General features: G+C 39.0%; 2 protein-coding genes across 3 annotated transcripts; both read left to right on the top strand.

Moving 5' to 3' along the window:
• Positions 1–2,785: 2,785 nt before the first annotated feature.
• Positions 2,786–14,144, top strand: LOC127357969 (protein NLRC3-like). Its single transcript, XM_051390655.1, is given in 11 exon segments — positions 2,786–2,937; positions 5,427–5,549; positions 6,879–7,108; positions 7,271–9,062; positions 9,546–9,722; positions 10,096–10,269; positions 10,883–11,056; positions 11,813–11,986; positions 12,790–12,919; positions 13,051–13,177; positions 13,498–14,144. Coding segments are annotated over 10 exon segments (3,408 nt in total). The 5' UTR covers positions 2,786–2,937; positions 5,427–5,436; the 3' UTR covers positions 13,815–14,144.
• A 2,207-nt stretch (positions 14,145–16,351) lies between these two features.
• LOC127358047 (H-2 class I histocompatibility antigen, L-D alpha chain-like) lies at positions 16,352–23,367 on the top strand. 2 transcript variants are annotated; one of them, XM_051390928.1, is made up of 7 exons: positions 16,352–16,473; positions 16,960–17,232; positions 18,199–18,489; positions 19,202–19,486; positions 20,359–20,475; positions 22,870–22,890; positions 22,983–23,367. In XM_051390928.1, exons 1-7 carry the CDS (start codon positions 16,398–16,400, stop codon positions 23,060–23,062), a joined length of 1,143 nt encoding a protein of 380 aa, XP_051246888.1. In that variant the 5' UTR covers positions 16,352–16,397; the 3' UTR covers positions 23,063–23,367. The 2 variants fall into 2 exon arrangements, with proteins under 2 accessions (XP_051246888.1, XP_051246887.1); XM_051390927.1 differs by having other exon boundaries at positions 20,350–20,475.
• Positions 23,368–23,676: the final 309 nt, after the last annotated feature.

Here is a 23,676-nt window from a genome sequence, read left to right as displayed (position 1 = left end):
AATTATACTTTACATTACTGACAACAACGACACCAGTGTTTTATTTCCATAAACAAGTGAATTCTGAGTGAGTGATTCACATTTAATGATCATTTAATTCTCTGTTGTGTGCACATTTTTTATTACTATTACGTTAATAGCATTTTAGAAGCTGTAGGTGAGTACTGTAAAACTTCTAATAGCCTGGGCGTTTATTTACTTAAGTCACTGAACTCCCCCTGCCTTTATTGGGGACAGGCCTCTATTTGGGACAGGTGTTTAATTCCTTTAGTAAAAAACTAAACTAAACTCAAACTGCTGCTTCTCTTGAGTTTTGTTCAGCAAATTTGACAACTAACATGATCGCTTCAGAGGTTATTTCCCATCACTTTTGTTTACCTTGTTACCAAATGAATTAATGTTTTACTTTGGTGTTGATAGTTTTCGTAAAATATAGTGAACGATTGAATTGTGGAGAATCTATGACTGATCTAACGATGTGTAACATGTACATATTGACACATTTGCTCATTGTCACATAATTTCTGCTGCTTGATCTCAGGGAGGAAGGATTATGAAATTACTAAACCAATACTGGCCCACAGACTAGTGAGAGACTACTATGCATTTTGAGTGAACTATTCCTTATTCCTGGAATGACACCTATTCTCTCACTTAGCAAGTCAGTAGTTTCTTTTTTAAACTGTATTTGAACAGCTGATTTGCAACAGATAGCGTGGGCCGGAGTGTGCCACTATTATAAAATGAACATGACTTGATCAGGAGCAGTTTGTAGGTAAAACTGGTCACACAGGCAGCCTGCATGAAGGCAAAATATAGATGAGGCAAACATTTATTTAAATAAAATACTTCAGATCTGAATTTGACAATGTATCCTTGTTCATATTTCACCTTAGATTAAAAAAAACCCCAAATCATTCTCTTCCACACATCAAAACCAATCAGATAAACTCAAAAGTGCACTGTTGTAAAATTGAAATAAACACTATTTTAGCATAACTCGTTAGATATATATAAATATTGGACGTCGACGTTGGTCTTAACTGTACCGGTGTAGCATCGCTAACATTAGCTGAGCTGCTGGCTGATGTTGATTCGCGAGGACGTTTGTAATTGTCAAGTTTTTGTTTGGATAGCTCGCTTCATCTTACCGGTTCATTACAGATCCTAAAGGCAAATCATTTAAAGTAAATTTGTAAAAGTAAATTTGTCTTTAGCAATATTTACCTCGGCATGACCCGCCCTTCTCTGCCTCCGATTGGCTCATTTGTCGTCATGCCTAAAGTTAACCAATCTAATCAGTAAAGGCAGCGAGTACTAGCCAAGACAGAGTAGCGTGGGTCATGGCTTCACCATCCTAGGGGAAAATGGGCAATTTGGCTTGCAGATACTACTGAATGGTGCGCAACAAGGGGGATTTAGAAGAGGGTATACACAATGCCGTATACCCTGGAATACACCAGTAGTTTTATACATCGAGATCATTCCTATAAAATCCAGACGAGGCCTCTATTAGAGACCTGCGTTTATAAGTCAAAACATGTAGCCACACCAGGCTTTTAAACGAGACTTGGGTATATTAGGGACCCTGCTTTTATTGGAAGTTTTACAGTAAATTTATGGTAAAAATCTGCCCTGATGCTATTAAATAATAACATGCATATATATTTGACATTTTTTTAAGTTTAAGTTGATGCTGTTTAGAGAAGAAATTAGTTACTTTAAACATTCAGGGAATATCGTGGTGACCAGTAACCATTCTTTATGCTTTATGTGCCTTCAACCTTCATACTTTGAGCTTTTATATCGTTGACACATGGAAGTATTGTTCTCCGACTGTTTCTCTCTGTCGATCTAAAAGTGCACTCCAGGTTATAAAACAGTGAAATATTTCTATCAAATATCAGTTTGTCTGTCTAATAAATGTAAAAAGTTTAAATCAGTTGAATCATAAATATTTCACTGTGAATCCATGTGTCAATAAATTAATGCTGATTATAACTTTTAAAAGGACAAAGTCGATAAAGCACTCGCTCTGTTTTCTCCTGTCTTTCTATCTGTGGATTGTTGTAATCCTTTCTCTTTGTGAAAAGCCTTGTTTAAATTGTAAAATAAAGATTACCTTTGATGAAATGAAGGTTTGATGAGCTGTGCTGTTGTAGAGATTCACTCTCCTGCTCCTGTTCAGGGTTATATAATAATAATATCGTATATAATAGTTCACAGCAGCACAACAGGGCGGTAGGGTTTTGACCCGGACACAACAGGAGGGTTAATGTGTGCTCACAGAATACTGGGAACAAGAGTTCTCCAGTCCCATACCAGAGCTTACAGTGTGGATATTTGCTCTATGAAACCTGCTCTTAATGTTTATGTTTTATTTCATATTAAAATACATTTGATCTAAGTCTCACCTTTGATTAAAGAAATAAATGAATAAAAATTCATCAGACCTGTTCTCTCTCTCTCTGTCTTTCTCTCTGTCTCTCTGTCTCTCTCTCTGTCTCTCTCTGTCTTTCTCTCTGTCTCTCTCTCTTTCTCTCAATTTAATTTAATTTCAGTTTAATTTTAATTTAATTGGCTTTATTATTTACTTTCAGTGTGTTTTTACTCCAGATGGACTTTTTTAAATTGGGTTTGAGTCCCAGAGCTTTTGTTTAATTATGGGCCCCAAACTTCACTTATATATAAAATAAAAGGATTGGTTCAAAAACATTTAGGGAAATATCTCTCTCTCTCTCTGTGTGTCTGTTTGTCGCTCTCTCTCTCTCTCTCTCCCCCCCCTCTCTCTCTCTCTCATACACACACTTTATTTCCGCACTCTGTAGGGTGTACCGCCATTTCAGGTGACAGTAATCAACAATAAGTCGGACAATCTTCCAAATGCCAACACTTTATTGATCCTTAGGGGTGAATTCAGCAGCCCAAAGCGAAAAGGTCAGTAGAACTACCATTATATTCCTCTTTTATTACTGTAACTGTTATTACTGTCGGCTGTGAGACCAGAGCGGTGCTGAGCCCTTTGTTACTGTCTTTATCACATATAACGGCGTCAAATGACTATCCTGCCATGGTTTTACTAACACAGCGAATCACACACTGTTGTGATATATGGATAGATTAATCGATCTATTGCCTCACAACTGTGAGTGATTTCCGATATTTGGAGGGGGGAGGGGCGAAAGTGAAAGTGTTTGGTGCCGTCAAGTAGGACTCCATTTTATATAAAACAGCGTGAGTGTTAAACCAACATTATTATTATTATTATTATTATTATTATTATTATTATTATTGTTATTATTGATCTCACAATTCACCTGTTGATTTATTTATTTTTCTGTTGACTAATTTTACAAAAGCCAGCAGGAGGCTTCAGAGCAATATATGTTGTATATATGTATGTGTAGAAGAAAAAATAGTGAGTGAATGAGTCTCAACCACTATCAGTTTCAGTTTCTCACCTTTGTAACATTCATTCATGACAATGGTTCCAGGGTTTAATGAGTTACTGTGGATCTGAAGTCTGACTCTCAGTATTGTTATCTATTTTTTTTATTTATTGACAGAATATTGACCATGTTGTGTACAACATCATTAATATATACAAATATAATATAATATATCCTTATATATTCTATTATATGCTTATTAAAAACAAGATACAACATCTTAAAAACAGATGAGGAGATAGTGAAACACATGCACAAGGTCACATTTAGAAACATGTCAGTGTCGGTGGCTAAGCTCTCAGTCGAGTGTAGAGTTAAGAACATTAATGGCACTTGGGATGAAGGACATTTTAAATAAATTTTAGTTGCTGACGCTTCACTCTGGACTAACCCTTTTGCACACTTAATTGCATTGCACGTCTTAGGACAATTAAATTAGTATATAAACCCCAAACATGGGGATGTTTGAATATACAGCATCAACAACTGCACATGAATTATACTTAATGCAGCAACTATTAATTATTTATGTTGTGTTTTTGTTAACTGGCTCTCAGGAGAGGCCATGGCTCTGAAAACACAGTAAAGTAGCAGTAAAAATAGTCAAAAGACTAAACTCATGGCCAGGAAAACAGCTCTGCTGATGGAACAATATGAAAACTTCCTGTTGGGTTTTTAGTTCAGTTCCTTTACACTGCTGCCGTCTGCTGGCACTAGTTCTCTGCATTAAACACTACCTTCAGACTGATCAAGTTCATTATTCTTCTGCATGTTTTCTGGACCACATCCACTCACACACTTATGTTCCTGTAGACAGACACATAATTCAAGTTATTGATATATGAATAATTTACTTAGATGTTGATCATCTCAGCAAAATTTCAAATATTATACATCCCAAAGTCATTAACTCTGGCACTCAGGTGCACCATGGAGATGTGCTAAACATATTAAAACATGTATTCAATAGCACCACCATGTGAGTGGTTTTTAAGTGTTTCAAATTCCAAAACTTTATAAAAAAAAAAAATTTTTTCATTTAATTTTTTTCACCACATCCACTGAATTGTGATGTTTGCCACACTGCAACCTGTGGTCAAATTCCATCATTCTATTTTTGTCAAATTATGCTAAATTAACTAATATCTCCATAAGTCTTTAATTAAATTCAACTAAACTCTGCACAGACATTCTTTGGATACTTGATATCACGTTTCAAATGGTGTTTAGATCGGTCAGAGGTCAGTGCTGTAGATACAGGGCAGGTAGATACTGGTAGGAGCAGCAGATGTGGCAATCACATGCATTTTCTTCAGGAAATACAAATATTTTAGTTTTATCCAAATAATTCTATGTACCAGACTGGGTGTTTGCAGTCTGGGCAGTCTTGCAGTTTTACCTATTAGAATCAAATCATTATTTTGTAAGTCCAGCAACTAATTTCACCAAGATATGTTATACCTAAATCGGACCAAGTCAAACATGGGTTGTTGTCGGTCTGCCTGAACTGGTCAGCATGCAGGTCAGCTGACCCTCCTCCCAACCAGGGGTGAACAGATGTTGCATTTTTGATGACCAGGAGACTCAATTACTCACACAGGATAAACTAAGCTAACACAGAATTTAAGTGGAATTATCTCCACTTCTGAATCTGTTTTTCATCCATATTATATGTTCAAAATGTGCTGCAAACATCACAGTTTTGCTTTTAAATGTAATGTGATTAGTGCTTTATGTCTCAGGTCTGTGTTTCAAAATCATGAAGTTTGAAACTCTGAGTTGCTTTATGAAACCCTTCTGAACAACAAAAAATGTAGGTCACACAGCTTTGTGAACTCTGACCGCTGGTTTTAAACATCTGTCATTGTGACAGCAGGATAATAATTACAATTTAATGAATGTAAAATAAATAATAAGCTACTAACTTTAGAAGTGGAGTACTGACTGGGTTTTGTGTGTCTTCTGTTTCTTTTCCAGACTCGAGAAAATGAATGATTTGGACAAAGAGGAGGACATAGCAGAGTGTTCAGTAATCAGCAGTGACTTGCCAGAAGATGATCCTCGACAGTGCAGTAATGAATCTGGACCCTCAGACACAAGGTGAGAGACTGTTTCTACTGTAAGTTGACCTGATCGTAGACAATTCAGTGTTGGACTGTCATTTGATAACCCACACCAGTGTACCAACGTCAGTTAACAACAAGGGTCTGAAGAACTTGTGTAGTAAATGTACAGACATTGAATTGTAAAAGGACACCAAAATTGTAGAAAGCTCATGAAAAGTTTGCAATAATGTGATTGGCTACAATTCTCACTGCCTCTAACCCGCTGGTTCCCAACCTGAGGGTCGGGACCCCCACTAGGGATCACCAAAGCTTCACAGGGGGGTCACTAGGCCTTCTTGATTTTAGGGGGTCTAAGAAAAATACATATACTGAAAATCTTTTACACAACACTAAGCTATGCTTTCAGTGGTCCAACACAACAAACCGGCTCACATAACTACACTCACGTTTTGCTTGCTGTAACAAGTCACCATCCCTCTCGAGAGTGAAACATACTTATATATGTAATTTTAATACCCCTATAAGTTACCCTTTAAGATGTCCCATGTTCTACCAGTAATGTGGATTACAAATCAGTTTGGCAGTAAAAATAAGAATGAATAATAACAATGTCGGCAGAGTATGAACTTGCTGAGACGTGAACAATCCTTGTATCAGTTCAGACTAAATATTTAGCTTTAAGGCTTAATATGCTACACAGTAGGTCGGTATTTAAAATCCCTGTTTGGTCGTATTGGTAAGATGATAACAAGCTGATTTTGTTGCTGCTTTTATGTAGCTGTTTAGACTAAGGTCAGAGTTGCCTATAATGCAAAGGGGCGTACCACAGTTAACAGTAGTCTAATTTAAGTTTAATGTAGGTTCATTATTAAAGATATAACATGTACAGTAGGGGAGTGCATCTCTTCCTTCTAAGACGATCCGAGACGTATCTAGATGGGCTACGATACGATTCAGTGACGATGCATTTTAATATTTCAGTGCAATTCGATGCAATCTGATACAGTTCATTTATTTTCCATTAAAAAATTAAAAAAGCCAATTCTATAAAAGTGACATTGCTTACCTTCAAATACATATATTTTATAAAACACCAGGGAATCCCAAGACTTTCTGCAGTGATTACTTTAGACCTAACCTAATTGACCATCGATCGGTTCTTGGTTCATTTAGATTGAACCAGTACGTGGACCACAGATGTAGTTGCATCAGTAACGTTAAAACAGTTTTTCTACTCGTATCGGTAAATCCCTCTAGTGTACACATGAAGACATCCATTTTGGTTGGATACTACAAGAAAAGGCTGGGTGGGTCACGCCTCATGTAATGTGTTATAATGATGTTAATGTGTTCATCTCCACAGAAAGAGGAAGAGGAGTCATGTTTCTATGGAGGAGCAGCCGTCGTGCTGTGCTTTGTGTCAGGATGAACTGAGGGATCCCGTCTCTACCAGCTGTGGACACTGGTTCTGCAGACATTGCATTCCCTCATACTCGGACCAGTCTGGTTCACCAGGAGACTCCTCCTGTCCCCAGTGTGGAGAAAGATCCAGAACAAGACCTGGACTACAAACAGCCAGTCAGACTGTACAAAGTAAGACTGAACATCCGTCTTCTTGGTTTATTTATTGTGAAGTAGAGCAAAGAAATATTTTTTTGAAAAATCAAAACATTTAAAACCCTTTCTTTAGTTTTTGTATTACTTGATTTAAATACAACCTTTTCTTTAGTCTCACGTTTTCTTCTCTTTCAGCAGATAATGGTCTGCAGGAGGTTTTAGATGAACATAAGATCAGTCTGAGGAGGAGGTGTGAACGTGTGACTGAAGGAACTGATGAAACCGGAAGTGGAACCCTCCTCAACAGGATCTTCACTGAGCTCTACATCACAGAGGGACAGAGTGAAAAGGTTAATACCCAACATGAGGTGAGGCAGCTTGAGACAGCTTCCAAGATGGAGACCCTCCATGACACTCCAATCAAGTGCTACAAGATCTTTAAAGCCTTACCTGACCAACAGAGACACATCAGAGTGGTTCTGACGAACGGCTTTGCTGGCGTTGGAAAAACCTTCTCAGTTCTGAAGTTCACTCTGGACTGGGCAGAGGGCTCGAACAACCAAGATGTCAGTCTGGTGGTTCTGCTTTCGTTCAGGGAGCTGAACCTGATCAAAGATGAGCAGTACAGTCTTCTCAGGCTGCTCCATGTTTTCCATCCAACATTACAGAAGGTCACAGCAGAGCAGCTCGCTGTCTGTAAACTTTTGTTCATCTTTGATGGCCTGGATGAAAGCAGACTTTCACTGGATTTCAAGAACAAGAAGGTTGTGTCTGACGTCACACAGAAGTCTTCAGTCAACGTGCTGTTGACAAACCTCATCAAAGGGAATCTGCTTCCCTCGGCTCTCGTCTGGGTAACTTCCAGACCTGCAGCAGCCAATCAGATCCCTCCTGAATGTGTCGACAGGATAACAGAAGTACGAGGCTTCACTGACGTCCAGAAGGAGGAGTACTTCAGGAAGAGGTTTAGTGATGAAGATCGGTCCAACCGGATCATCTCACACATCAAGACCTCGCGGAGCCTCCACATCATGTGTCTAATCCCACTCTTCTCTTGGATCACTGCTACAGTTCTGGACCACATGTTGACTACAGACCAGAGAGGAGAGCTGCCCAAGACCCTGACTGACCTGTACTCACACTTCCTGTTGGTTCAGACAAAGAGGAAGAAGCAGAAGTATGATGAGGTACATAATAAGAGGCAACAGGAGCTGATGGAGGCTGACAGGGAAGTTCTTCTGAAGCTGGGGAGGCTGGCATTTGAACAGCTGGAGAAAGGAAACATCATGTTCTACCAAGAAGACCTGGAGCAGTGTGGTCTTGATGTCACAGAGGCCTCGGTGTACTCAGGAGTTTGTACAGAGATCTTCAAAAGAGAGTGTGTGATCTTCCAGAAAACAGTCTACTGCTTTGTTCATCTGAGCATTCAGGAGTTTCTGGCTGCAGTCTACATGTTCCACTGTTACACCAACAGGAACACAGAGGTACTGGAGGCTTTCCTGGAAGATTGGGATGGTGATGACTCATCCCTAGTTGACTTCCTGTATAGTGCAATGGAGAAATCCCTCAAAAGTAAAAATGGCCATCTGGACCTGTTTGTTCGCTTCCTTCATGGCCTCTCTCTGGAGTCCAACCAGAGACTCTTAGGAAGCCTGCTGGGTCAGACAAAGAACAGTTCAAGAAGCATCCGGAGAGCCATCAATAACCTGAAGAAGATGAACATGAGCAATATCTCTCCTGACAGAAGCATCAACATCTTCCACTGTCTGGCGGAGATGAACGACCACTCAGTCCATCAGGAGATCCAAGAGTTCCTGAAGTCAGAGAATAGATCAGAGAAGGAACTCTCTGACATCCACTGCTCAGCTCTGGCCTACAAGCTGCAGATGTCAGAGGAGGTCCTGGATGAGTTGGACCTGAAGAAGTACAACACATCAGAAGAGGGATGAAAGATACTGATTCCAGCTGTGAGGAACTGCAGAAAGGCTGTGTAAGTCCAGATGTCATTAACATTATAAATCAGTGTAGCCATTTAGATTTTCAAATATAGCATAAAACTTAGATGCATGTCTCCCTTACTCGCCTGGTGTGGCTACACATTTTGACAAATAAAGGGAGGTCTGAATTAGAGGTTTGGTCTGGATTTTATATAAGTTGTGTGGATGTATAAAATGTCTTAAAACCCACCGGGTCGCCCGCTTGAGCGAGCTGCTTAGATCGCCTACACAAATATAAAACTTTTGTCAATATGGACATGCTGCACATAGTTAGATAAGTTAGATTCTCCACAATTCAGTCATGTATTTGACAGAAACCTAAAGCACCAAAGTATCAAATGAACAAATGAATGATTGGTAAATTAATGTTATTCAGTAGCCTGAACAAATCAAAACATGCCACTGTTTTGTCATCAAATGCATGAAGAAAAAGTGTTTTCATCGTAACACATTTTGTAATATATGTGTCATGACAGACTTTCTGGCTGTGGGCTCTCCGAGACTCACTGTGAAGTTGTGGCCTCAGCTCTGATGTCCAACCCCTCACATCTGAAAGAGCTGGACATGAATGGAAACTCCAAACTGCAGGATACAGGAGTGAAGAAACTGTCTGCTGGACTGGAGAGTAGAAACTGTAGATTGGTGACTCTGAGGTCAGTTCACTGACTGTAGTACTGCTTATGTAATTTTTTGTATACATTTGATTCAAATCCTTGACATTCTAATTACGTATACCTACTAAGCTACAAAATGCAGTAAGAAGAAAGTCATATAAAAAACAAAATAATCAACAGTTTTTTTGTCCAAGTCCAACATGTCTGATATGATATTGATGCACAAGCTTCACTGAGATCAGCTGTGTGTATGAATATAGTGTTGACATTTCGATGAAGTCTGTAGAAGGGTGACATTGATGATCCACAATAACACAGTGACATAGTCATTTTGAGCTACACATTTAACACCTGAACACATCTGATTGGATTATAAACAGGTTTTTATCTACATTATTTTTTCTTTATCCAGATTGAGTGACTGCAGGTTGACAGAGATCAGCTGTGATTATCTGGTCTCAGCTCTGAAATACAACCCCTCCCACCTGAGAGTCCTGCAGCTGAGCAAGAACAACCTGCAGGATTCGGGAGTGAAGCTGCTGTGTGATTTTCTGGAGAGTCCACAATGTAAACTGGAGACTCTGGGGTCAGACACCATTTTTTACTTCTGTACTGAGATTAACACTGTTATTGATAATTTCCTTTGAGATCAAGATTCTGTGACTACATTTCTATTTCTTGCTTTAAATGTTTTTAGAAGCATATTATATCACAGTTGGATCAGTCGGCTTTAACAGCTGTAGAGACTTGGATGAAGTTTGTATCTTCACACACGTGACCTGAACTAATACTAAAGACCATGCTGTAGATACAGGGCATAGGTCAGTGCTGTAGATACAGAGCATAGGTCGCACTCTGCAGCTGCCTGTGAAGTCTGGGGTGCTCACAAGACATTTATGAAGCACAAACAATACATATAGTAAAAATGTGATGAAAAGCTCATCTTGCTTTCTGGCACCTGGGGGCATTTTTTTCCCAAATGCCACAGCTATATGCACAGTTTTAATAGAATTAGTTAATAAAATGCCTAAAAATCTCTTGATTTGGGAAAAACTTTTTTCATTTTTGTATTTTTAATCTGCATCCGGTGTTTTGAAGTTTCAATTTTCTAAAATTGACGTCATCAACCTTCTTCAGCTCTGGACAAATTATTTATTCCAGCAGGAAATCTAAAGTTATGTCATTTATTCTTTATTCAGATTGATTCGCTGCAGCTTGTCTGAGATCAGCTGTTCTTCTCTGGTCTCAGCTCTGAAGTCCAACCCCTCCCATCTGAGAGAGCTGGAGCTGAGTGACAACAAGCTGCAGGATTCAGGAGTGAAGCTGCTGTGTGGTTTTCTTGAGAGTCCACACTGTAGACTGGAGACTCTGAGGTCAGTTCACTGACTCTCTGTTACTGTTGTAGATCTGATATGTTTCAATAACAATTGAACCTAGAACATATGTTCATAAAGAACATACACCCATAAAGTCGTAGATTTACTTTTGTTCATATTTCTTGAACTAAATTTAGTCTGCAGTCACAAAGACTTGTTGTTAGAGTTAATTTATGTTTATCATTTTTGGTCACATCTGTAAAAATAGAAGTAATAGTATTTCTTTGGTTTGTTGATTTCAATGTGTTTTTCACAAATAATGTCTGATCTTCTGAACACACACAAACACAAGCACTAGAATCTGATTTATTGTTCAGATCAGATTTTCTTTTTTTTGGCTGTTCACATTATTTCTAAAATATGGCCCATATCAGATTCCATGTGATTTGTGCTGTTCACACATGAAAATATCGGATCTGAGTCACATATGAGAAAACATTTTATTTATTAGATATTTAAGAACATTTCCTCATGCAGCTGTTTAAATTAAGTACTGATCCTCTAATTACAGACTGGACTGAGAGCAGCAGCATGTTATTGATCTTTGTTGACATGAATAGGTGTATGAATGATATTTGGTCGATGTCTATAAAAGGATGACATTATTTATGATCCACAATGACAAAGTCACTCTACTCATCTTAGAGAAAAGCGCATTGATTAGGACATGGTAATGTTGAGCTACACATTTAAAACCTGAACACATCTGATTGGATTATACATTTTTATTTACATCATTTATTCTTTATTCAGATTGTGGGACTGCTGGTTGTCAGAGATCAGCTGTGCTTCTCTGGCGTCAGCTCTGAAGTCCAACCCCTCCCATCTGAGGGAGCTGGAGCTGAGTGGAAACAAGCTGCACCGTTCAGGAGTGAAGCTGCTGAAGGATCTTGTGAACAGTCCACACTGTAGACTGAAGATTCTGAGGTCAGTATTGTACTAAAAACAGGAAGGTTAATGTATTACTTCAACGATGTATCCCTTGAGTTCCACCTTTCACTGTGTGAGCACCCAAACCAACCAGTGGGTGTTTTAGTCACTACTTATTTTACATTGCACTTAACAAGAAATAATATTAGAAATAATATGTTCCTTATTAGACAGTAAACAAACACAGTGTACCGTGAAGTACCGTGCAGTTTGTAGGTACTATTACATAGCCTAACTTACATGCTTCCTGGACACTATAATCCCATGCCATTTAATTAATGCCATCACTATGCAAACCCAGTAACAAGCTATGGGAGCTGCCAGGACATTTCATCTTTATTTCCCACTGTCAGATCTTTATTAGAGGGTAATTTGCGACAAATGTACCGTAATCTGAAGTGAAATCCATCTTCAAATCATCTGAAAAAGATTTTGTTCTCTTTTTTTATTATTTATTTATGATACAACACAAAAAACAACCAACAACTTATTTTTTTTATGCTAAAGTCATAAATAGGAAATATAAAAACAGGCCACGGATTGAGTTTGATTTTGATATTTAAAGTATCTGATATGTGTGACCAGGAAGTTGCTGACTTCTTCGTGTGTTGCATTTGATAAACTTCTATATTTTGCCCAACCTCAGTCGCGTTGGCTACTAGTTTTGAGTCTGGCCATTTAGGCTCGCTATGGATTCCAAATTCAAAAAGGAAAAGTCTCAGATTTAATACTGTGTATTTTGCTTTCACCACCAATGCTTTGAAATTTGATCCATAACTTTTTTGTGTTTACCCCTACAGGATCGACCTCACAGCTCCCACCCAACAAGGAGAGGCTGAGTACAACAGGATCTCTTCCGACTGTCATCAGAGCCTTGGTCCAAGTAACAGTGCCCTCTGTGAACCCCAGGGCTTTACAACACAGCCTGAGGTGAGTCAAGACACTTCTCTAAAGCTTATAAATGATCATGATCACAATTTAGTCTGCATGTTGAGAACACAATTAGGAAAGTACCATTTTTACAGCAGGTCTGAAAATGACGCGTTACTATCTGTTTTCAGTGTGCATCTTGTTGCTCAAAGTATAGAGCAACATATGTTAGCGTGACAGTGGACCAAGACAGAGTGACTCTGACGGCCCAGGACCAAGAGCTGAAAGTCTGGACAAATCCAGGACAGAAACAGACAGGTAAAGGCTTCACCCTCCTGCAGCAGCACTCCACCTGTCAGAGTTTAGATCCCAGTTTTAGACTACAACAGAATGGAATAGAACACAATGTGCAGATGTATGCCTGGCTCTTAAGAGATGGAGAAAAAGTAACCACACTTGCACCGTAGCCTGTCATGGGCAGACAGCGTGTTTTTAGTGGGATTTCAATTCATTAAAATTCAAATGAATTACAGTCGCTAGTTGGTTGGGGACGTATGGTTCTAAGTTTTGTGCAAGAGATCTCTGTTTAAGTGATTATTGGTTATTAAACAAAAGTCTTTTTCCTGGTTATCTTCCAGGTCCAAGAAGAGGAGCTCTACAGAGCAATGTCCCAGCAGAGGACAATGTCCCAGCAGAGGAGAGGCTCCGCTCAGTCCGCACAAATTTTATAAACAGAGTCTCTGAACCAGTTCTGCACCAGCTTCTGGATAAACTTTTTGAATGTGTCATTATAAACGATCATGAAATGCAGTCAGTCAGAACAAAAGTCGGAACAGAAAAGGCACGAGAACTGATCGACATGGTGCGAAGGAAGGGAAATAAAGCCAGCTCAGCCCTGATTGTTGCTCTCTGCAAGCTGGATCCATGCGTCTCCGAAGAGCTGGGATTATGCTGAAGCCAGAACAATAAACTGTGTATTGTGATGATGAATCAATATATCTCGCATCACTTTTCATGCCTCTGTGCTGGCGACAGCCGAAGATGGAGGCATTAGGTTTTCAGATTGTCAGTGTGTCCATTCTCGTTAATGCAATACCTCAAGGAAAACCTTCAAGGAATTTCTTCAAATCTGACCTGAAGAATGAATATGCGTAACACACCGCTGATGTGCACTGTTTTTTGTAAATATGACTCATGATATACAGTCTCTAGAAGTGTATGATTCTATTATGTCTTTTTTGTTGAAAGCAAACACAAATTGCAATAAATCGTAATACCAACTCACTATACTTGTTAAGATCTGTGCTGATACGTGTATGTTATTTTTTTCCAATTACGTACAATGTGCGGGACAGCAATATTTGGGCTCATGCAAACTGCAATATATGAACAAATCTTATCTTATTTTTGTTTGTATCCATGATTTGTTCTAATTTTGTTAAAAAATCATAGATAAAATATAGTCAGATCAGATTATGTTTTAGAGTAATTATAATTGTTAATATAATTGTATTAAATTAGTTTGCTAAAGAAATACTATTGCTCCAGTGTTTATTTTTCTATTGATATTCGTTTATATAGATATATACACACACACACACACACATATATATATGTGTGTATATATTGCTTGTATTTTCTATCACCTTTTTGGTGGCCTGAATATTTGCACACGGTACACCACCTTTTATAACCTTATATAGTGTTTAGTGGACGTCACCTTTGCTAAACACCAACAGACAGTACGAGCAGATTTGGATGGAGAAGAACATTTGGTGCCTCTGGAATTGACTTGATTTTAAGAGTCTCTGAATGTATACAGTTTTACTCTCAAAATAAGACCCAGTGGAAATAAAAATATTCAACTCCCAAGCTTCCAGTTTAGACTGTGAGGTCGTGAGCCAATTATCTATCACTGAAGCTTTTTATAATTATTTGTTGATAATGATTGTCTGGGCTTTTACAATGATTTACTATAAACAATAATAGATATATAAATGTATTCATCATTATACAACACAAGGTTATAAAACAGAATAAAATCAAATTAAACAATATATACAGTTATTTATACACAAATACAACCAGGAAATCATTCTGCAGTTTATCTTTTGAATTCTTGTCTGGTTGAATGTAAACAGCTGCAGGTTAGATAAAGTCTTCCTGTGGTTAGAGGGCTACACACACTGACCTGATTCTGTGTTTATTTACTTATTAAAGATGCGTCTCTTTTTTAATATATGTATATATTCGTCTCTTCCCCCGGTTTGGAGACTCTGATCATATTGTCACACATACCATCGCGTGTGAACACTCACCTGCCGGCTCTTCAACTCCTGCAAAAGACTCTTAAGGGTTCACAACCTTAAGCCAGAATTTAACTTTATCGTTTGTAGCTTGCTTGCTTTGTTTGTTCCACGAGCTGGAAATAAAGGTCATTATTGACTGTATACCTGCCTAAGTGTGTTGCATTTTGGTCCTAAACTGACCTGTTACATGTTTGTTTGTGAAGCACTTTGTAACTGTTGTAGAAAAGAAAATGCATTCTGGGATAAACTTGAAAAATGAAGCAAACTGTATTATGTTATGTTAATTTTTATATGCAAACAATATTCATATTCCATGCTAGTGTTCATATTCATATAATATTCACGTTATGTAATGTATGTAACTCTGATGAAGTAGGGCGAAGGAAACTTTAATACAACTCTAAGGGGAGCGTGTAGCAGATATGAAAGGAAGGATGGGAAAGGAAGATCCGTGTCAGCTCTGGGTGAAATATGAATATCAGGTGTGCCATAACAGTATACTTACGTTATTGCAGTAATCAGACACATCAACAGTCATTGTACAGTACAACAGTACAAGGATTGTTAGGTTTTGATTTAATTTTGACATAGAAGTGAGATGATTAACTACAACTGTTGTGTCTTATTTGTAAGCAATCAGCAAACACTGTAAATTAAGCCAAGCCTTATTGGCATATGTTAGACATTGAATGTGTGTGTGTGTGTGTGTGTGTGTACAAAGGAACAGAAAACCACGAAAAATAACCCATATATAAACTGAGGAAGTAGCAGTGGTGTGTTTAATGTCACCTCTGAGTGTTTGGAGTAGGAAACATCTAAAAGAAAGTCTTCTATCTGTCGATTTATTTCTGACCAGCAGCCAAAAAGCAGTTATTCAGTTTACAATAATATGAAACAGAAAGCAGTCCTGACATTTGAGAGTCTGTGAGTAGCAAATGTTTGGTAGTTTATGGGATTAGTTATGTATCAATTGCTTATTAAAACTATCATAAAAAATTTGACAATCAACAAATGAATTACTATCATCATCAGTAATAACTTCTGCACTAATAATGTTCATGTTTATTTTGGTGTGTCAGTAATTAGAATAAAAGTCTTTAGTTTGCTGAAAACTGTATGTGACTTTGAGAGCAGCACAATGTCCTTAACTCTGAGCATCACCTGAATGCACCATGTACTCTGTGAAGCAGGACGGAAGACCACAGACCAACTATTTGAGTTTAAGATACATGAAGGCATTCGTCTCGGTGCTTAAAATGTATTCGGTTGCAGTTTTCATCCTGCTGTGGACGGGACTGAACAGCGGTACGTTTTCAGTTAATAGGATGCAGGCAAAACTAAGAATAATAAATAACTGATCCTTTTTTTAAAATTTAAAAAATGATTTACATTCATCTCACAGGCCTCCTGCAACAAGGACATGGCCGAGAAGATAGATGAATATTTTCTTTATTTGAATAAAATAATTGAAAGAATATTTGCTTTTATTGATTGCTTAAAGAGAAACTTGTCTTGGATTAATGAAAATTAAATGCAGGTGTTTTATTTGTGTGCTTTTAAGTCAGAAGAGTGAAAATCTCAAATTCATGAAAAAACATCACTTTTACACTTTTATTGTCACTTTTGCAATGGATTCAACACCTCTGGGCCACCGTACTTAGACTCACCTACCTAGTTTTCCCCTGTAATTGTGCTGACTGTACTGGACTGAACCCTCCCTAACAGGGGTTAATGAATCATCCACCTGGTCTAATAAATACCTGTCTGTCTTTCTACCTGTGTGACTTGCAGAGATCCATTCTCTCACTTACATCTACACGGCCTTCTCCAAACCTCCCGGTCTCCCGGGCCTCCATCAGTTCACAGGCATGGGTCAGCTGGACAACAAGATGATTGATTACTTTGACAGTGACTTGCAGAAGAAAGTACCCAAACAGGACTGGATGGATAAGCGACTGGCTGCAGATTACTGGGAGAAAGGCACACAGTCCCGCCAGAGCAAGCAGCAGTGGTTCAACGTCAACATCGACATTCTGAAGAGACGAATGAGACAGAACGACTCGGGTAAGATCCATGAAATATTTACTCTATTAAACTCCTGCTGGGTTATTCTTTACATCATATTTTAATTGCTGATGACACAATCTCTCTACAAGGTCCATTTAGAGATATTGTTTAAATATGGTGAGAACGGCTCACATTTTCAGACTACAGCTGTTCACAGGACCCTTTGGCATCTCATACTTACTCTTCAGAGTTGTCTCGCGCTTTGTACCGTTGCATCGTGTATTGTTGGCTAAAATCAACACCGTTTGTTGGTTAGTATCATGGATCACGTTAGCTGGGGAATTACTTTGGAAGCTAAGCTACATAGACTGTATTTTGCAAGTGATAATGTTAGCGAGCAAGCAAGCTAAGGTTAGCCAGCCAGCTGCAACCCGGCCACGCTGAATAACGTTCATCTGTTGCCAGTCAACCACAGTGTGACAGCAACCACAGTGTGACAGCAACCACAGTGGCCCACAGAGCACGGAAGATATACACAGGCCAAGTTAGTTTATTTCCAGTTTAGTCATCTGTTAACTTAACTGGGGATTAAATAATCTAATCATGCACTCTTCCACTCTTTCAAAATGTTATGGGACCATGTAAATGGATCAAATTCTGATTCTGATTGATGAGTCACTTCGCAGTTTCAGGTTGTGGGGCTCCAAAATATGTTTCCACCATTTTCCACCAGCTGCTTCTTTCACCATGTGACCTTGTGTGAAAAAGTCTTATTGTACCAGTGTGTATCACGTGATGGACGCCATTGCTGTAATTGCAAGGTTTGGTCACTATGTCCAATTGGCTTCAAAGCCTGGCGCTCTTCCTCGGGGCTGCCTGCAACACCAGCCAACCAAGTAACGGAAATGAACTGTGCCTCTAAATCCACACACATTCAAACTTCATTATTCTGTAATCTCCTGGTCCATTTCCTCATTAGTCCATGTTTTATTTCACTGTCCTGCTCTTACCTCTGGTTTTCAGAAGTCCATGTTCTTCAGTGGATGCACGGCTGTGAGGGCGAAACCCAGCCCGACGGCAAGATGAAGTTCAGACGTGGGAAGGACATGTACAGCTATGATGGAAATGACTTCCTGGCCTTTGACGACATCCATGAAGTCTGGGTTGCCCCAGTTCAAGAGGCACAGGAGACCAAGAGAAAGTGGGATGAAGTCCAGGTCCTAAAAGAATACACCAGAGGCTACCTGGAGAACGAGTGTATAGATTGGTTGGGCAAGTTCGTGGAGTACGGGAATAAGGAGCTGAAAGAGGCCTGTACGTATGGTTGTCTATAGTTTTATATTCCTTGTAGAGAAAATATATGTAGTTTTAGTAATGGAGGGATTATTGTGCAGGTGGTTAAAATATGATACATGAACACTAACGATTCTTGAAATGACGGAATTTATACTACTGACACATAATGTCTGTGAGCCTTTAACCATTTCTGTTATTATAGTATTTGTCATCTTATTCAATGTCAACAAATAACTCAAAAACAAAAAAACTCAAAGATTAATTTGACATCTGTAATCACCTTTTTGCTGAGAAGGTAGAATACTGACACATAATGTCTGTGAGCCTTTAACCATTTCTGTTATTATAGTATTTGTCATCTTATTCAATGTCAACAAATAACTCAAAAACAAAAAAACTCAAAGATTAATTTGACATCTGTAATCACCTTTTTGCTGAGAAGGTAGAATCACTACATCAGAAGCCTAATTAATGTAATTTACCAACCTGGAACCAAATCCAGTATTAACCTGCCATATGGAAGCCAACACCATATTACATACAGATACATACAACTATGACCTTCAAATCCAGACAGAAAATTCTTTAAAAAAAAGACTTGAAATTATAAAAGAAGCATGTGTCAAAGCTGTGGTGTTTGATTTTGCCAATTCTGTTTGCTAGATTGTCTTTATCATACTTGTAGTAACATTAATCAAATATTAAGTCACTTCACGGTTTCTCATTCCAGCTCCACCTGAAGTGCACATGTATACAAAGAGCAGCCGTGTTGAGACAAACGTCTTTATGGTGTGCTGGGCCACAGGATTTCTACCCAAAGACATAGTCTTGAACATCAAGAGAGACGGCCGCGTTCTGGACGCCATGGACGGAGTGATGACCTCAGGCGTTCGACCAAACGGAGACGAGACCTACCAGAGAGTTGACAAAGTGGAGATTTTGAAGAGCGACCAGGCAAAATACACTTGTGAAGTGTACCACCCGGCATCTGGGTTACGTGTTGAGGACGTTTGGGGTAAAACATTTTATTTATTGTGTTTCTCATTAGTTCAAAATTTATATTTTTGCCGAAAATTGCCTGTTACGTGTCTCAAATGATTTAAATTACCACAACCGGAAACGTTCATCTGAGTGACGTCAGTTATTTTTATAGTGTGGTAAGCCGATTACAATAATTATTGATAATACATCCGTCACAAAGTGTAAATGACACAAGGAATTGTTTTATATTTCACAGCAGGACATTTGACATGAAATAGTAGAGTAAACACCAGACAGACTTTCTGCTCACAAACACCTTATTTAAGTCTCCACCCATTTTTATTAAGATTAAAACCTTAAAAGGATTCAGAAACAATGATATAGTGTTTCTTTCTAGTGGTTATGTTTTGCAAATGCCCAAATACGGACCGGATCTAATGGTGTTTATTTTTTACATAGCTGAACTGAATTTTTCTGTGGCTGCAAATTTACCCCAACAAAGTCATCTCATCAGGACACTTTTCAAATAGAACAGGTCTATACCGTACTCCTTACAACATTATTTACAGAGACCCAACAGTTCCCACCATGAGCAAGCACTTGGTGACAGCGTCAAGGAAAGACTTCAGTTATGACTTGCCTTACTGTGCCTCTGATGGGCTAGTGCTCATAGCAAAGAACACCATAATTGAGATAACGTCACTTGGGCGTTCCTGGTCACATGTTTCCACCCAAAAGACCAGAATATTGTGCAGATCATGACCACAAGTGTTTTCTTTAGGCATTCGACCAAATGCCGACAAAGCCGATGTCAAACCTGGAGTAGATAAAAGTATAGAAGTGCTGTGAAAGTGATTTGAATTTTAAAACTAAGATTGAATGTTTTCTGTGTTTTAGATCTGGAAGTTCCCAGCCCTGAAGAAACCCACACAGATGTTCTTCCTGTTGTTCGGATCATAGTCGGGGTCGTGGGGTTGATCACTGGTACGCTGATAGTGGTCCTGTGCGAGAGAGGCTTGATCGGTAGGTACAAAACACACTATTGTGTCAACAATGCAGACTGATACTGAAACAGAAACCTTGCTTTTTTGTTTCTGTTCTTTAAAAAACTGGATGTTCCTCATTTAAAAATGGAATATAACCAGTGTTGGGCAACTAACTGAAAAGTATTTAGTTACAGTTTCTACTGAATCATTTATTCCCCTGGAGGACAAAACCACATTCCTATATGGTGACTTACACTGGAAACTCTGTAGAACCGCAAAAGAGCCATGTGAATTATTATTTATTTTAAACCATGAATATTTATTTCACCTCTCCAAAAAAGAAAAACAAAGATTCATGAACACACTGCAAGTTTTGAGCACTTGCAATACATATACAGCGCCCGCCGCCGCGGTAAAAGTTCCTGCCAGAGCTCCAGTTTGACGATCTTTACATCGATCTTGTGGAGAATCCCTAACCCTTAAGCGCCCGGTATACTCGACGCAGACCAACTGTCGCGCGACAACGTGACGTCACGGGAGCGCCGTGACTATATATACTTGCGCGTGGTGGTTGCGGCACTAATTGCAGTCTTCTCCTGAACAGAGGTGTCGCTAGTGAGGAAAGGCTACCGACTTTGCTGTTTCTACGCACTAGAAGAAGAAAAAGGGGGGTTTTTTTTGGTTTTTTTTCAAAATCGGTCGCGGAGGTTCTTCCAAATTTTCCAGCATATGTCCTCCTCTTTTCCAACATTCATTGCAATTTCTCGCCATGAATTCTGGCAACTCAGTGCTCCTTTATTGAAGGATCGTACAGATCGTCCATCTTCCTATTTACGGTTTGTCGCGCTCAGCTGAAAAAAAAAGAGTGGTGCGCGACGTCGCACGACCGGGCCAAAATCCTGGTGCGGCAGCGAGATCTACGTCATTTTGACATCACGTTGTCGCGCGACAGCTTGAATGCGTCGAGTATACCGGGCGCTTTAAGCTGCCACCAGAATGAAAGCATGCAAAAGTACAGTCTAGGAATGTCCCCAGATTGATGTCGGCGCCAATTGCATTTTTAAACTGATCGGTATTGGCTATATTGAGCTTTATTGACCCGATCCAATCTTGTGTCAGCTGCCATACAGATGTTTCTACTTCTACTACTACTACTTTCAGACACAGTGCAGCCATCGCCAACTCTCTCTCGCTGTCTGCCTTGACAGTCTGAGCTCTCTGTGTGTGAGAGGGCAGGAGCAGGATGCTGTGAAACTCCACAGCAGAGGAGACACAGCAGTAGAGATCAGACACAACAACCACACTCAACACGCCACTGCAAGTACAACAAAAGCCCCAAGAACAAAAAGCCAATAAGCGTAAATAATTAACATAAAGACTCAGACTCAGAATACAGACAGTTTATTCGGGTAATTCGGGTGCTTCAGTGCAGCCTAACACTGGAGAGGGAAACTCTCAAGGCAGCGACAAGGCACTAAGATTACAGAGGTTTTATTCTATAGAAGCACAACTCCTCATTGGATAGTGCAATCCGGCATTTACAAACTTTATCTGTGTCGATAATCATTACCATTAAGTTAGCTGACGGGCAGCAGAAGAAAGCCTTGCTTTGTCCTCTAAGAGGGCGTTCCAATGAGAGTGTGACGCCACGTGAAAACTATGAATTACTGCGCATAAAAGTAATAATCTGACTTGAGAAGACATGCCTCAGTAGCATAGTGTTAATGTGCATGCCATTGCTCAGCCTCATTTGCAGTGGTGTGGCTGAGCTCCTGCACGCACACACACAGAGCACAGCCAGTAGGGCGGAGGAGAGAGATTTGACGACGGAGCACTGTGCATGAAAAGTAAATCACCCGTACAGCTGCAGTTGTGTCATCTGACATCTTCTTCTTCCTGTGGCATTTAATCGCTGACTAGAGTGTTTGTATGCACATACTGTATGCTGCATCGTCAGGCCCTTCAGTTGCACTTCTGTTAAAAAACAAGTAGCCATGTAGACCCATTTCTACAGTAGCCCAGAATGGACAAACCAAACACTGGCTCTAGATAGGGCCATTTACATTTTTCACACATTATCGGTCCACCTTAGTTTCCCCCTTGTGCTTGGAAAGGGAGGATGTAGTCAGTGAGTTTCATCTGTAATTACTCCGCTAGATGCCACTAAATCCTGAACCTTTAAGAAATAAGTTTGCAACCACTGCTTTGGATGTTACTGATGAAACTGTGATTTTACAGAAATAAAGAAGGCTCTGACACAGACACTATATCACAATCTTATCCTTTAGTATCTGTTCTGAACTATTACAACACATTTGGAGGGACAAACAGAGCAGGAAAGTGCAGGTATATTATAAATACAGGCCAGATGCCTATACACATACTGCACCTACGTTCATTCTCAACTAAATATATTTTCTGTTCTCTGCAGGGTGTAAAAACAGGGACTCCTGTAAGTATCTGAATCAGTCAATATAATTGTGCACCAAACCGCACTAACAGCATGTTTGTAGGGGTTAGAATTAAATCTGTTCATCTCTGCAGCCGTAGATCCAGACAACGAAAACGCCAGCCCAGACAAAGATGACCACGCCCTGTACGAGAACGTGGAGGAAGCAGTGTGACATTCCAGAGTACGAAGCCTCAGTGTGCAGTTTGAAACCAGGATTACCATTAAAACTAACATCATTGCTTATGCACTGTAATCGGAAACTGTTGGAACTGTTACATTGAAAAGAAAAAGTAACACAAGCTCAATTTTTTAAGTTGAAAAAGATTCTTGATTGAACAGCTTTTTACAGTAAGTATATATATTTTTATGTCTGTTTACTGTTTTATGTGGCTGCACCTGTATATGCAGTTATAATTGTCTTTTGTCTGTTCATATCTGTTGTTGTTGTAAATAAAATATCAATCATAAAAACAAGAATATGGACACAATAAGTGTCAAACTTTGTTCAGTAATGTTTTTTTCTGACCAGTACAAAACATTTTGGTAGAAAAATAAAAGCCCCTATAAAGTAATACAATAACAAATAAACAGTAAATCAGCTGACTTAATGTCACCACTTAAATAAATGCATGGTTGCAAGATAAAACTTCTACTTTATTGATTTATATGAGTTGGAACTAGTTAATTACAATAAATAACCAAACCAATTTATAAACTTGTGTTTATGATGCCAATTACTAACTAAGAGGTAATTAAAAATACCTTTGATTGTAGAGGAAAATCTGA

This window comes from Dicentrarchus labrax, unplaced genomic scaffold (genome assembly GCF_905237075.1).
Source record: "Dicentrarchus labrax unplaced genomic scaffold, dlabrax2021, whole genome shotgun sequence".
Lineage (NCBI taxonomy): Eukaryota > Metazoa > Chordata > Actinopteri > Moronidae > Dicentrarchus > Dicentrarchus labrax.
The sequence above is the reverse complement of the archived record's forward strand: the minus strand, read 5'-3'. Positions and strand labels throughout refer to the sequence as shown.